General features: G+C 41.7%; 1 protein-coding gene and 1 pseudogene across 1 annotated transcript; both read right to left on the minus strand.

The window, feature by feature from the left end:
* Nucleotides 1–3,522: 3,522 nt before the first annotated feature.
* LOC110492824 lies at nucleotides 3,523–9,214 on the minus strand (annotated as a pseudogene).
* Nucleotides 6,727–11,646, minus strand: LOC110491339 (tripartite motif-containing protein 29-like). The gene has a single exon (XM_021564709.2). The coding sequence runs from the start codon at nucleotides 11,124–11,126 to the stop codon at nucleotides 9,894–9,896; it is 1,233 nt and encodes a 410-aa protein (XP_021420384.2). The 5' UTR covers nucleotides 11,127–11,646; the 3' UTR covers nucleotides 6,727–9,893.
* Between the last annotated feature and the right edge of the window lie 3,979 nt (nucleotides 11,647–15,625).

Raw genomic sequence — 15,625 nt, forward strand, 5'->3', positions numbered from 1 at the left:
TATCCTGAGCCGCCGGAGTCTCCCGTCTGTCCTGAGCCGCCAGAGTCTCCCGTCTGTCCTGAGCCGCCAGAGTCTCCCGTCTGTCCTGAGCCGCCAGAGTCTCCCGTCTGTCCTGAGCCGCCAGAGTCTCCCGTCTGTCCTGAGCTGCCAGAGTCTCCCGTCTGTCCTGAGCCACCAGAGTCTCCCGTCTGCCCTGAGCCGCCAGAGTCTCCCGTCTGTCCTGAGCCGCCAGAGTCTCCCGTCTGTCCTGAGCCGCCAGAGTCTCCCGTCTGTCCTGAGCCGCTCTGTCCTGAGCTGCCAGAGCCGTCAGTCAGCCAGGACCTGCCAGAGCCGTCAGTCAGCCACGAGCTGCCAGAGCCGCCTCTCACGCAGGCGATGCCGGAATCGCCCTTCACGCCGGAGCTGCCGGAGACTCCCGCCTGTCCGGCGCTGCCGGAGTCGTCCTTCACTCCGGCGCTGCCGGAATCTCCCGTTTATTCGGGACCCGTGGCAAGGGTCCCCAGTCTGAGGACGGTGGCGAGGGTCGCCGCTCTTAAGAGGCCACGGAGGCAGTTAAGGAGGCGGAGAAAGACTATGGTGGGGTCCATATCCCGCGCCAGAGCCGCCACCGCGGACAGACACCCACCCAGACCCTCCCCTATAGATTCAGGTTTTGCGGCCGGAGTCTGCACCTTTTTGTGGGGGGAGGGAGGGGGGGGGGGGTACTGTCACTTAGTTCCTTTGTTTTGTCTTTTGTTTTAGCATGGTCAGGGCGTGAGTTGGGTGGGTTGTCTATGTTAGTTTGTCTATGATTTTCTATTTCTGTGTTTGGCCTGGTATGGTTCTCAATCAGAGGCAGCTGTCAATCGTTGTCTCTGATTGAGAATCATACATAGGTAGCCTGTTTTCCATTGTGTTTTGTGGGTGGTTATTTTCTGTTTAGTGTTGTGTTGCACCTTACAGGACTGTTCGTTGGTTGTTTATTGTTTTGTTTTCAGTGTTCATTAAAATATTTAAAATATGGACACTTACCACACTGCACCTTGGTCCTCCTCTCTATCTCCAGACGACAACCGTTACAGAGGGAAACTAGAAGACACAAACAAGTATTCATTTTATTAGTGGGAATATATCAAGAGCTGTGTGGTCTTTGTTAACAGGATTCAGTACTAAAGAGCTTTCATCTACAAGGCGTTGACCCTTTTTACAACATGGTTGTGTTCCTTCATAGCAGGAACTGGAGGAACTCACTTTACATTGTTAGTTTATGTAATTATTTCTTTACAATGAGGAGATGTCTGTCACTAACCACGTTTCCATCCATAGTTTTGTTTCCACCCAAGTCATACGTTACATAAAATGGTGAGTTATTTTTGTGTTGGTAAAGTTAATTATGCGAGAAATGGCGGTGGAAGTGCGTTTATACTCAAATATTGATATAATAACCTTCATATCGAAGTAAACTTGAATTAACCTGATGATATGGTGTGCGGTCCTTCCCCTACCACTCGGGAAACCGTGCAGTTTATTAGGCTGCAGACTCAATAAGTTATGATGAATTTCACAGGGTGGTGAAAGTCAACATTGATCTTGATGTTCCTTTCCAAAAAATACAGAGGGTCTTATAATTGTGACATGATGCTTGATTACCATTTGACAAATAAAAATACTCTGTCTAATCATGTAGACTAGCCTCCCCACACAGTATCTGTCATGTAGACTAGCCTCCCCACACAGTATCTGTCATGTAGACTAGCCTCCCTACACAGTATCTGTCATGTAGACTAGCCTCCCCACACAGTATCTGTCATGTAGACTAGCCTCCCCACACAGTATCTGTCATGTAGACTAGCCTCCCCACACAGTATCTGTCATGTATAGCCTCCCCACACAGTATCTTTCATGTAGACTAGCCTCATCACACAGTATCTGTCATGTAGACTAGCCTCCCCACACAGTATCTGTCATGTAGACTAGCCTCCCCACACAGTATCTGTCATGTAGACTAGCCTCCCCACATAGTATCTGTCATGTAGACTAGCCTCCCCACACAGTATCTTTCATGTAGACTAGCCTCATCACACAGTATCTTTCATGCAGACTAGCCTCCCCACACAGTATCTGTCATGTAGACTAGCCTCCCCACACAGTATCTGTCATGTAGACTAGCCTCCCCACACAGTATCTGTCATGTAGACTAGCCTCCCCACACAGTATCTGTCATGTAGACTAGCCTCCCCACACAGTATCTGTCATGTAGACTAGCCTACCCACACAGTATCTGCCAGCTGCCAGAGTCGTCACATCTGCTTTTTAAATCAGTAGAGATGAAAATGTGATGGAAACACATTGAACTTTAGATTTTTATTCGGTACCTGAAAACGTAAGCAAAAAGGTACATTTTGTGCACTGTCATCAAGCACTGATTTGAATCTGCATCAATTCAGTTTGGTGGAAACATACCACTGGTGGGACAATGTGCATTTTTTTCTATATGCAGATTCTAGAATATATTTGCATGAAAATCTGTCGCCAATTGGATGGAAACCTAGTTTATGATTGGGACTGAGACACACATTTCTGATGATTCAATTGTCTAAGGTTTACTTACAGTTGAATTTGAAAGTGGGTAGACTGACTACTCATTGGTGTTCAATATAATGTTCAGTAATTTTTATTGCAGTGCAAAGAAAAGAGCTAAACTGTGCACAGTAGTGCATCTTGTCTTGGAAATGTCAGTACTGAGACAGACTTGGACAATAATTCAAGCAATCATCTTGAATGATTAACATCGATTAATTATTGCAATAATAAAGCCATCGACCGCACACTCTGATGTGTGTGTTACCGAGAGCTTAACTTGTACAGAAATGCAGAGTTCTTTATACAGTAGACCTAAATATGCTCAGCCATGGCTTGGTTCCACCATTTCCACGCAGACCAAGGGGAATCATCAGCCACTCTGGGTTCATCTCCTGGTTATCTGCCTCTGGTGTTATTTTGAACCCTACCTCATCTTAGTTTCCCCACATGCCAGGATAATTAGGAATACTGAGGCCCTTGTTCTGTTCCTCCAGGCTTTCTCTATCTCGGGTTAAACATACACCATTTCTTGTCTATGGAATGCAGGCTCAGTCAGACATAGACATATGCCTCACATGCACCACTAATCATAGAATGGAATGTGGCTGTTGGTTTTTATCACCAAAATATCAATCAATTGTCAGCTCAAGCTATCTCCAGTAAAACCCTACACCCAGATTAGCTGCAGGGTGCTAGAGTGGAGACCATAAAACACAGCATTCATAGGACAGAAATATCTTACTGTTTGTTGAGTAAATCATTGTTAAATATCCAACAAATGTGGTAAATATGTAATTTTTCTGTCACAGTCTAGACCCAGGTGCTGGCAGGAACAAGCAGTATGGAAAAACAAGTGTAGAAATCACAAGAGAAGACAGGCACTTATTCACATTCTGCATTAACAAACACGTTTTGTTTTCAGCGTCGTCAGGTTCGGAATTTTTATTACATTGCCGATTCTGTGTTGCTTAAACCTCCATGACTATAGTGGACTCTGATTCAGTCTTTGTAATTGACAGGAGTAATGACCAATGGGGCAGTGTTTTTACCAGCACCAAGATTAGCATGGCTGAAGTATGGATAGAGTTTCTCAGTGAATGTAGCCAATGAAAGAGTAGATATGAGCCCTGGCCTCCACATTGTAGAAGGATACCTAACCCTCCTCATAATCCACAAACACCACTACTTTCTGGGGCTTCTCAATGAATAGAGTTAGAGAAGGAGAGTTGTTGGCCTGACAACTATCCCTTTTTTAAAGTCCCACAGTCCAGAATCCATTCTCAGGGCTCAGTGACAACCCCTTCCTGTCGATGGACTCTCTGGCCACTCCTAACTCCCAGCAAGTCACCCCCTCCACCTGCAACTCATAGTAGAATCTCCCAGAGGAGAAGACCTCTTTTCCCAGGACAGAGCTATTGAAACTACCAACACTTTTTGCGGTGTTAGCGGGTGCCGCTTCTGTACACCGCTTCTCACTTGTTTCCGTCCACAGACAGGCTGAGAAAGGCATTTGCTGTATCAGGGTCCAGAGTCACATCCACTGCATACTGCTGCATCTTCTTCAGATTGATGTCAGGAAACTCCTCCATTGCTTTGTTGAATTTTTCCTCAAGCTCAGAAAATGCTCTCCTAGCAGTCTTCTCCAGCTCAGACAAAGAGCTCCTCAAAACTCTCCTCACATTCGCCACACACAGCTCACTGTGAACACTGATCTCAGACCAGTCCTTAGTATTTGGAGGGGTACACAGGGATGGGAAGCTCTGGAGGGGGTGTTCCTCAGTGTGTGAGAGCTGTTCTAACTCAGTGTGTCTCCTACGTAGGTCATTGATTTATTGCTCCAGCTCTTTAATAAACCCTTCAGCCAGATTCTCTGCTGCTTTCTGCTTCTCCTCAACCACCTCAATGAACTCAGCCTGGCTTCTCTGAATGGAATCCATCAGATCACTGAATACTTGCAGGCTGTCTGCCATCTCGCTCTGTGCATCTCTCTTGCTGAACTCTACTGAGTGTTTGTTCTGAACCTTCTCTAGTCGCTCCTGGATCATCTGCCGTATCTGTTGCTCCGTCTTCCCCAGCTGAACCTTCCTCTCTCCACACTCTTCCTCTAGAGGGACGACGTGGTGAGTCTTGTGGTCTGTCTCAATGCAGAACTGACACACACACGCCTGGTCGGTCCTACAGAACAGCTCCAGCAGTCTGTCATGCTTCTTACACATCCTGTCTTCCAGTTTCTCAACGGGGTCCATTAGACTCTCTGATGAGGCTGCAGGTGAGTCTCACAGAAAGAGGTCAGGTACTCCAGGCTGGACTTCAGGGCCTTGAGCTTTGTCCCAGTGCAGACATCACAGGACACTTCCCCAGCCTCGACAAGGGACTCATCTGTGTCTGTGTCTCTGATTCTGATCATCTTAAAATGATCTACAACATCTCTGAATGGTGTGTTGGTTTTTAGCTCTGGTCTTCGGTGGAATATTTGTTTACACATTGGACACTGGCACAGGTCAGTTGTATCCCAATATCCACTGATACAGACCTTACAGGCTCAGTGAACACTTCCAGACAGATAGGGCACTGGAACTGCTCTTCAGAACAACAGATTCTGATACTTATTTCCCACCATAATTCGCTAATAAATTCATAAAAAATCCTACAATGTGATTTTCTGAATTTTTTTTCTCATTTTGTCTGTCATAGTTGAAGTGTACCTATGATGAAAATTACAGGCCTCTCTCATCTTTTTTAAGTGGGAGAACTTGCACAATTGGTGGCTGACTAAATATTTTTTGCCCCACTGTATGTTATCAGTATTTTCCAAAAGTGGAATATGGGAAGAAAAACAGGAAGTGCAATGATTATGTCAGAATTCCACACGTCAAGGTAAATATCTCTGTTTCTCTCTTTACTCACCTGAGTGTGCTTACTCCTCTTTGTCTTGACGAAGGGTAGACTTTGTGAAACTTGTGTAAAGAGTATGAGATTTCGTTACCATATGTAATTCCTGCTCACAAGTTTTTTTTTTAAGCAAAGTGGCATGCGGCTGCTTTTCTGTTGTACCTAATAATTAATTGCACACACCTGGTGTCCCCAGTCTAAATCAAATCGAATTTTATTTGTCACATATGCCGAATACAACAGTTGTAGACCTTACCGTGAAATGCTTACTTACAAGCCCTTAACCAACAGTGCAGGTCAATAAATAGAGTCAATTAAGAAAATATTTACTAAGTAAAATATAGTGAAAATAAAAAAAGTAACACAGTAGAATTACATAACAATAGCGAGGCTATGTACAGGGGGCACCGGTACTGAGTAAATGTGCGGATGTACAGGTTATTCGAGGTAATTTGTACATGTAGGTAAGGGTAAATTGACTATGCCTAGAATATTAACAGCAAGTAGCAGCAGTGTTAAAACAAAATGTAAGTAGTCCAGGTGGCTGTTTGATTGCTTGTTCAGCAGTCTTATAGCTTGGGGGTAGAAGCTGTTCAGGAGCCTTTTGGAACTAGACTTGGTGCTCCGGTACCGCTTGCCGTTCAAGCAGTTGCCATACCAGGCGGTGATGGAACCAGTCAGGATTTTTTTAGGATTTGGGGACCCATGCCAAAATGTTCCAGTCTCCTGAGGGGGAAAGGTGTTGTCGTGCCCTCTTCATGACTGTCTTGGTGTGTTTGGACCGTGATAGTTTGTCGGTGATGTGGACACCAAGGAACTTTAAACTCTCAACACGCTCCACTTCAGCCTTGTCGATGTAAATGGTGGCCTGTTCAGCCCTCCTTTTCCTGTAGCCCACAATCATCTCCTTTTTCTTGCTCACATTGAGGGAGAGGTTGTTGGTCCCTGATTAGAGGGGGACAATAAAAAATGCAGTGGAATTGGCTTTGAGGTCCAGGGTTGAGTTTGAGGTCATATACATTAAATCCAGTAGATAGTGATAGCACATTTATGTATTCCTATGGTAAACTCCTGATGGTGCAGGAAGCCAGAGTTATTTGAATTTGAAGCACACCATATTGCTGAATTGGTCTGAATCACTGACATTTAATAGATTAGTGATTTGTTTATTAACATAACAAACGTGTGCGTAACTATGGGGCAAAACAGACGTGGTTGGCTTAGATCGTTGAAACATGTAAACTATATTTTGTCTCCAATGTTAATTGAAAACATAAATAAATTAGCAGAATGAGCCCTTGTCTCTCAAATACATCATCAGTTGTTGGTTAGCTAGAGCATTTTAGCCATATTGTCATTGACATAATCAGTCAAAACACCTCAAAATAAGACGTGGTATCAAGAACAAGATGAAACTAGCTACTTATTATTCCCCACATGGCAGTTCCTTGTCATTGTTGGTAGCTATCTGGTCATCCAGAATCCCAACAACACAGACTTCTGCCCTATTGAAGCGTGCACATTGTTGTCCTGACATTGCCATCTGAACAATCTATACGAACAGGAGACTGCCTCCAAAATGTCCACCCGTTGTTTTCAACAGAATCATTTCGACATTACATTTGAGTAATTTAGCAGACACTCTTATTCAGAGTGACTTTGTCGTGGAAATTCACACTGATAGAGACTTTGTCTTTTCGTCAAACAATTCTTTATTTAATATTGATTAATTATTGAAATAATGAGACTAGTCAGCCCAACACTTGACTGTTGGGCAAAGTAGCGTGACCTTTACAAAAAAATGCTGTTACTTACATAGCTGGTCTCTAAGAATGCTTAGTCATGGCTGGTCCCACCCCTATGGTGTTATTTGTAACCCCACCTCATCTTAGTTTCCCACATGCTAGGATAATTATGAATCCTGAGGCCTTTGTTCTGTTCTTCCAGGCTCTCTCTATCTCGGTTACACCCACCACATCTTATCTATGGAATGCCAGCCTTAGGTTTTTAGGCTCCTCTCAGTTCAAACAGACATTTAATAGAACAGAAATGTCTTACTATTAGTTAAGTATATAACTGTTAACTATTAATATCAAACAAATCAGGTAAATATGTAATTTTTCTATCACATTCCCCCATTTTGAGATTTTTCTCAACTTAAAAGAAAAATTCCAAAGTTTAAAATGACATACAAATATCATTAAGCAATTCTCATCAATCTAAGTCAGAGTACATTTTTCATCAGTACGAAACAAATCATCATGTTGATACTGAGCATTGGTCAGCATGGTAAAAAAGGCAATTTTCATCCCTATAGCACCATCTATAGAAACTAAAATGAGCATATCTGGCTGGACAAATCCATGTAGTGACTCCTTGTTTAATCTAACTGCACTGTCCAATTTACAGTAGCTATTACAGTGAAATAATACCATGCTATTGTTTGAGGAGAGTGCACAATTTTGAACATAAAAAGTTATTAATAAACAAATTAGGCACATTTAGGCAGTCTTGCTAAAACAAATTTAACAGAAATGCAATGGTTCATTGGATCAGTCTAAAACTATGCACATACACTGATTCCATCTAGTGGCCAAAATCTAAATTGCACCGGGGCTGGAATAATACATGATGGCCTTTCCCTTGCATTTCAAAGATGATGGTACAGAAAAATAATGGTTGTTTTTTTCTTTGTATTATCTTTTACCAGATCTATTGTGTTATATTCTACTACATTCCTTTCATGTTTCCATAAACGTGTGTGTCCTTTCAAATGGTACCAAGAATATGCATATCCTTGCTTCAGATTCTGAGTTACAAGCAGTTAGATTCGGGTATTTCATTTTCGGTGAAAATTGAAAAAAAGGGGCTAATCCTTAAGATGTTTTAAGTAACATTTCTTCCGTTTACTGCCCAATGAACATAACCCAGGACAAGCATCAAGAGCCCACTATTTATAAGGCAACACTTATGGCTATGCACCGTTAGCACAAACTTGCTATAATTCCTGAGTATTATCATTAAACATTTCAATTTGGTTATGGATATAAATGAAATAGGATATAGGTCAAATAGATTAGGATCAGTTTCCCTCTCAGGATCAGAGATCACCTTTCCATTCACCAAGGCATGTTGAGAATAGCATTCACATTGGTTCTATTACTCAAAATGTAAACCCTCAATTTAACACATCAACACTGGCAGAATGTACATTTATATTAACATACAAAATATTAATCTCAAAATTCTAGTTTTAACTCTCTCATCATGATTATTTACAGATCACTATCTCAATGCATTCTTAGCCTAAATTACTATACATTTAGCAGTGTGTAGACCTCCACAATCAAACTGATACCCCAAAATAAACTATTTCAGAAAAGTCTAAAATATTTACGGGCACAGTTGACCAACCCCCTCCCTTTCCCGGCATTCAATCTTCTGGCATTTTTTCTTTTTTTTTCAGATAGCTTCGCAGTTCAAAGTGGATGGCCCATGACAATGTCCCAATTTCAATGTCTCACCTGAGTCCCACCACAACTCCTATTATGTATTGTCCATTTGTCAACCAGTATACCGGCAACATAAGAGAAGTTTTGGAATGGATCTCTCTCCATGCTCACTCCTGTCACACTCCTGAGAGAAGGGCATGAGAGAAAAGGCAGTTGATAACTTCAACTGGATGCTGTACACCGGTTGCTGGCTCAGACTCAGGTCTCTTGACAGAAGTGGTGCAGGACAGGACCGAACTGAGTGCCATATCTTCAGCCGGTTAGAGGGGGTTTTGAGGTCTACACCGTTTGGTCAAATGATCCCTTCCATGCATTTAGATACCATCTGTAGTCACCATAACTTTGAGAAAGGACAATTCAGTTCAACAATTCAGTTCAGTGAACCTCTGATTCAGGAAATCCAGTCAAGCGTTTCAAGAAATCCAAACAATAATTTACCCTATGACAAATTGATACTACCAATATTCCCAATGAAAATCTCCAAAACACATGTCAAAGCGAGTAACAACACATTCTGTTGAAACAATTTTTCCAAATTGGTTTATACTCCCACTATGACACTGTCTATGACACCTCATCGCAGAGTCACCACTAATCCTTAGGGAGTAATCTCGATCATCCAGCAGACCCAATCTGGTGATATTTATCAAACAAAACATACAAACAAACAAACAAACAACAATACACTCCTTCATACATCATTCAGTACATTTCTATATATCACTCAAGGTGTGCAAACTTCAATCCAAAAACCTCAAAGGACTGGTCATTCCCTCATTTTGTCTCAACGTGATTAATGTGTAGAAACAACACTGAAAATCAAATTGGAATTAGTACCCTTAACTTCCAGCAAGTCCTCTCCTCCACCTACACCTCATAGTAGAATCTCGCTGAGGAGAAGCCCTCTCTTCATAGGACAGACTAACTTCAACGAAACCTATCTGTGTTGTCAGGGAGATTTTTTCTTCCTTTTCTCAACTGTTTCTTGTCCTTAGATTGGACGACCCTGTCATATGCTGTATCAGGGTCCAGAGTCACATCCACTGCATACTGCTGCATCTTTTTCAGATTGATGTCATGAAAGTCCTCCATTGCATTAGTGAATTTTTCAGAAAATGCTCTCCTCACTGTCTTTTCCAGCTCAGACACAAAGCTTCTCAAAACACTCCTCAAATTCCCCACACACGTCTCACTGTAAACACTGATCTCAGACCAGTCCTTGATGTTTGGAGTGGTGTACAGGGATGGGAAGATCTGGAGGAGGTGGAGGTGGTCCTCAGTGTGTGAGAGCTGTTCCAGCTCAGTGTGTCTCCTATGTAGGTCAGTGATTTCCTGCTCCAGCTCTTCAATAAACCCTTCAGCCTGATTCTCTGCTGCTTTCTGCTTCTCCTCAACCTCCTCAATGAGCTCCTTCTTGCTTTTCTCAATGGAATCCATCAGATCAGTGAAAACCTGCAGACTGTCTGCCATCACTCTCTGTGTATCTTTCTTGCTGAACTCTACTGAATGTTTGATCTTCTGAACCTTCTCTAGTCGCTCCTGGATCATCTGCCATACATGTTGCTCCGTCTTCACCAGCTGAGCCTTCCTCTCTCCAAACTCTTTCTCTAGAGGGACGGTGTGGTGAGTCTTGTGGTCTGCCTCAGTGCAGAACTGACACACACAAGTCTGGTCAGTCCTACAGAACAGCTCCAGCTGTCTGTCATGCTTCTTACACATCCTATCTTCCATGTTCTCCACGGGATCTATTAGCTTGTGCCTTTTCAGGCCGGTGACTCTCTGATGAGGCTGCAGGTGAGTCTCGCAGAAAGAGGTCTGACACTCCAGGCAGGACTTCAAGGCCTTGAGCTTAATCCTAGTGCAGATGTCACAGACCACTTCTCCAGCCTCAGCAGGGGACTTTTCTCTGTTTTTGACTCTGATCCTGTTAACATAATCTACAACATCTCGGAATGCTGTGTTGATATTGAGCTCTGGTCTTGTGTAGAATGTCCTCTTACACATTGGACACTGGCACAGGTCAGTTGTATCCCAGTATCCACTGATACAGACCTTGCAGAAGTTGTGTCCACATGGAGTGGAGACAGGCTCAGTGAACACATCCAGACAGATAGAGCACTGGAACTGCTCTTCAGACAGGAGACGGCTAGAGGACGCCATTTCTGGAACACAATAAAACAACTATTAAAATACTTCCTGGAATGAATCAACGTTAAACAGTATAGACATTCCTGTAATGAGTCATCGTTATACTGTAATTAACTTTCGGAATACTAAATGTATTGTTAGATGTAAGATCATTTTTGTAGTGATATCAAAACAATTTTGACAGTTTTGACATTGTTTTTAGAGATAGACAAAGCTTTTTATCATAAAGAGAAGGAGTTAACACGAGTGTACTGTACTCTTACCCAGGTAAATTCAATCAGCTTTCTAACTCAGCTTTCCCACTTCCTCTCTGCTTAGCTTAAGTCAAAATGAAAGTCCCTGACAAGTTTTTTGTCCACATATAGTGCACAAGCAGAACTTTTATTTTGACATGAGCTAAGCAGAGGGGAAGTGGGTCTACAACAGACCTATGTTTGGGAAGTCTGTTTAATCATACGATACTTTAGATATTTTGCCTCAAATACCCCGGTCATAATGACAAACTGTCCTGCCCGAAGATCTCGTACAATGCTGTGTACTACTCCCTTCACAGAACAGCGCAAACGGGTTCTAACCAGAATAGAAAGAGGAGTGGTAGGCCCTGTTGCACAACTGAGCAAGAGGATAAGTACAAAACACCAGTCTCAACGTCGACAGTGAAGAGGCGACTCCGGGATGCTGGCCTTCTAGGCAGAGTTCCTTTGTCCAGTGTCTTTGTTATTTTGCCCATCTTAATCTTTTCTTTTTTTTGGCTAGTCTGAGATATGGCTTTTCTTTGCAACTCTGCCTAGAAGGCCAGCATCCCGGAGTCGCCTCTTCACACTGTTGACGTTGAGACTGGTGTTTTGCGGGTACTATTTAATGAAGCTGCCAGTTGAGGACTATTGAGGCATCTGTTTCTCATACTAGACACTCTAATGTACTTGTCCTCTTGCTCAGTTGTGCACCGGGGCCTCCCACTCTTCTTTCTATTCTGGTTTGAGCCAGTTTGCGCTGTTCTGTGAAGGGAGCAGTACACAGAGTTATACGAGATCTTCAGTTTCTTGGCAATTTCTCGCATGGAATAGCCTTAATTTCCCAGAACAAGAATAGACTCACAAATGCTGATGCTCCAGATACTCAACTCATCTAAAGAAGGCCCGTTTTGTTGCTTCTTTTATCAGATAACAGTTTTCAGCTGTGTTAACATAATTGCAAAAGGGTTTTCTAATGATCAATTAGCCTTTTAAAATGATAAACTTGGATTAGCTAACACAACGTGCCATTGGAACACATGAGTGATGGTTGCTGATAATGGGCCTCTGTACGCCTATGTAGATATTCCATAAAAAATCTGCAGTTTTGAGCTACGTACAATAGTCATTTACAACATTAACAATGTCTACACTGTATTTCCGATCAATTTGATGTTATTTTAATGGACAAGAAAATGTTGCTTTTCTTTCAAAACAAGAACATTTTGAAGTGACCCCAAACTTTTGAATGGTAGTGTATATATATATATATATATATATATATATATGTATATATATATATATATATATATATATATATATATAATTAATTTATAAGTCAAAAGATGGATGTAGCAACTGCCTATTGCCCGTTTACTGTTTGGAGAAGGTGACTTATGATCTGATACTAGGCTGTCTATATGTTATCAGAATTTTCCAAAAGTGGAACACAGGAGGAAAAACAGGAAGTGCAGGGATTATGGCAGAATTCCAGGTAAATATCTATGTCTCTCTTTACTCACCTGAGTGTGCTTACTCCTCTTTGACTTGACGAAAGGTAGACCTTGTGAAACTTGTGTAAAGAGTAGGAGAGAGTTCGTAACCATATTGAATTCCTGCTCACAAGTTAACTTTCATTTCCGCAAAGTGTCATCAGCACTCAAGTCCTCCCTGCTATGCTGCTCTTAAAGGGACATCTATGCATAGTCAATTCACCCCCACCTACATGTACAAATTACTTCAAATAACCTGTACCCCCACACACTGACTCGGTACTGGTGCCCCCTGTATATAGCCTTGTTATTGTTATTCTTATTGTGTTACTTTTTATTATTACTTTTTATTTTAGTCTACTTGGTAAATATTTTCTTAACTCTTCGTGAACTGCACTGTTGGTTATTAAGGGCTTGTACATGTTTTTATTTTTTTATTTAACCAGAAAAGTCAGTTTAGAACAAATTGTTTACAGACAGATTATTTCACAATTACAGTGGATCAGAAGTAAATATACACTAAGTTGACTGTGCCTTTAAACATCTTGGAAAATTCCAGAAAATGATGTCATGGCTTTAGAAGCTACTGACAGGCTAATTGACATCATTTGAGTCAATTGGAGGTAAACCTGTGAATGTATTTCAAGGCCTACCTTCAAACTCAGGGCCTCTTTGCTTGACATCATGGGAAAATCAAAAGAAATCAGCCAAGACCGCCTGAAGATACCACGTTCATCTGTACAAACAATATTTCACAAGTATAAACACCATGGGACCATGCAGCTGTTATAGAGCTCAGGAAGGAGACGCATTCTGTCTCCTAGAGATGAATGTACTTTGGTGTGAAAAGTGCAAATCAATCCCAGAACAACAGCAAAGGACCTTGTGAAGATGCTGGGGGAAACGGGTAGAAAAGTATCTATATCCACAGTAAAACGAGTCCTATATCGGCTTAACCTGAAAGGCCGCACAGAAAGGAAGAAGCCACTGCTAGAGAAAACGCCATAAAAAGCCTGACTACGGTCTGCAACTGCACATGCAGACAAAGATTGTACTTTTTGGAGAAATATCCTCTGGTCTGATGGAACAAAAATAGAACTGTTTGGCCATAATTCCCATTGTTGTATTTGGAGGAAAAAGGGGGAGGCTTGCAAGCCGAAAAACACCATCCCAACAGTGAAGCATGGGGGTGGCAGCAACGTGTTGTGGGGGTGCTTTGCTGTAAGAGGGACTGGTTGACATAAAAAAAAAAGATGGCATCATGAGGGAGGAAAATTATCTGGATATATTGAAGCAACATCTCAAGACATCAGTCAGGAAGTTGAAGCTTGGTCACAAATGGGTCTTCCAAGTAGACAATGACCCCAAGCATACTTCCAAAGTTGTGGCAAAATGGCTTAAGGACAACAAAGTCAAGGTATTGGAGTGGCCATCAAAAAGCCCTGACCTCAATCCTATAGAAAATGTGCGGGCAGAACTGAAAAAGCATGTGCGAGCAAGGAGGCCTAAAAACCTGACTCCATTACACCAGCTCTGTCAGGAGGAATGGGCCAAAATTCCCCCAACTTATTGTGGGAAGCTTGTGGAAGGCTACCCGAAACGTTTGACTAAGTTAAACAAGTTAAAGGCAATGCTACCAAGTATTAATTGAGTGTATGTAAACCTCTGACCCACTGGGGGTACTCACCACCTCACCACTTTTTAAAATAAAGTGGTGATCCTAACTGACCTAAGACAGGGAACTTTTACTAGGATTAAATGTCAAGAATTGTGAAAAACTGAGTTTAAATGTATTTGGCTAAGGTGTATGTAAACTTCTGACTTCAACTGTAATTTTGAAAAACTAGATGATTACTTTAGGATTACTTTTAAATTCAGAAAGGATGTTTGCTCAAATAAATCTTTGACACTTCTCCGTTTTTTCAATGACATTCAAATCATCATTGAAAAAAGGCGGAAGTTTAAGTTTGTTCAATCTGAGCGAGTCTGACCACAAATCAGAGACCGCTATGATGGAACACCAAATGTGTTGGATGAATCGCGGGAAAAAAGAAGGAATAGGCTTTTGTAGGCAACAGTCCAAGCTATGTCTTCCAATGGTGTGACCTGTCGGCATCCAAAGATTATCCAATTTGAATAAACGCTTGGAGGTAAGGATGACAGCAGTGGTGTAGTCTACGGCGATACGGATATCACATATTGATATCTACATAGTGCATTGATGTTAATCACACTGCTGCTCTCTCATTTAGCTATTTGCATCTTACGTATTTAGGTTGTTGTGGATGTTGGTTCACAAATCTAAATGTGTATTTGAACCCAAAAATGGTTGAATTCAAGAAGTGAACAATGCCCATCAATCAATGTTTTTGAAACCAGTGGACAGACAGTGGACACATGCTGGACACATGGACACATGCTCAAACTCACACAATTTTGATGGACTTTAAAGGGGCAATCTGTAGTTGCTACATCCATTTTTTGACTTAGAAATGATATATATTAATGTAAAGATATCATTGCATCGTATTATTATATGTAGTATATAGCTATGGGTTTGAAGAAGACTACATAACCAACCCATAAAGTAAAATTTAACATCCATATATGGCCAGCCATGTAAACTTTAACATTGATTTATCCTGCAATAGATGTTCAATTGGTAACATACATTTTTGCCTTCTTCTTAAGGGGAAAGTAATCTAAAAGTAACTGAATGTAATCAGATTACATTACCGAGTTTGGGTATTCCAAAAGTTACATCAATGATTATAATTTTGGACAG

This window comes from Oncorhynchus mykiss, chromosome 16 (genome assembly GCF_013265735.2).
Source record: "Oncorhynchus mykiss isolate Arlee chromosome 16, USDA_OmykA_1.1, whole genome shotgun sequence".
In the NCBI taxonomy this organism is placed as follows: Eukaryota; Metazoa; Chordata; class Actinopteri; order Salmoniformes; family Salmonidae; genus Oncorhynchus; species Oncorhynchus mykiss.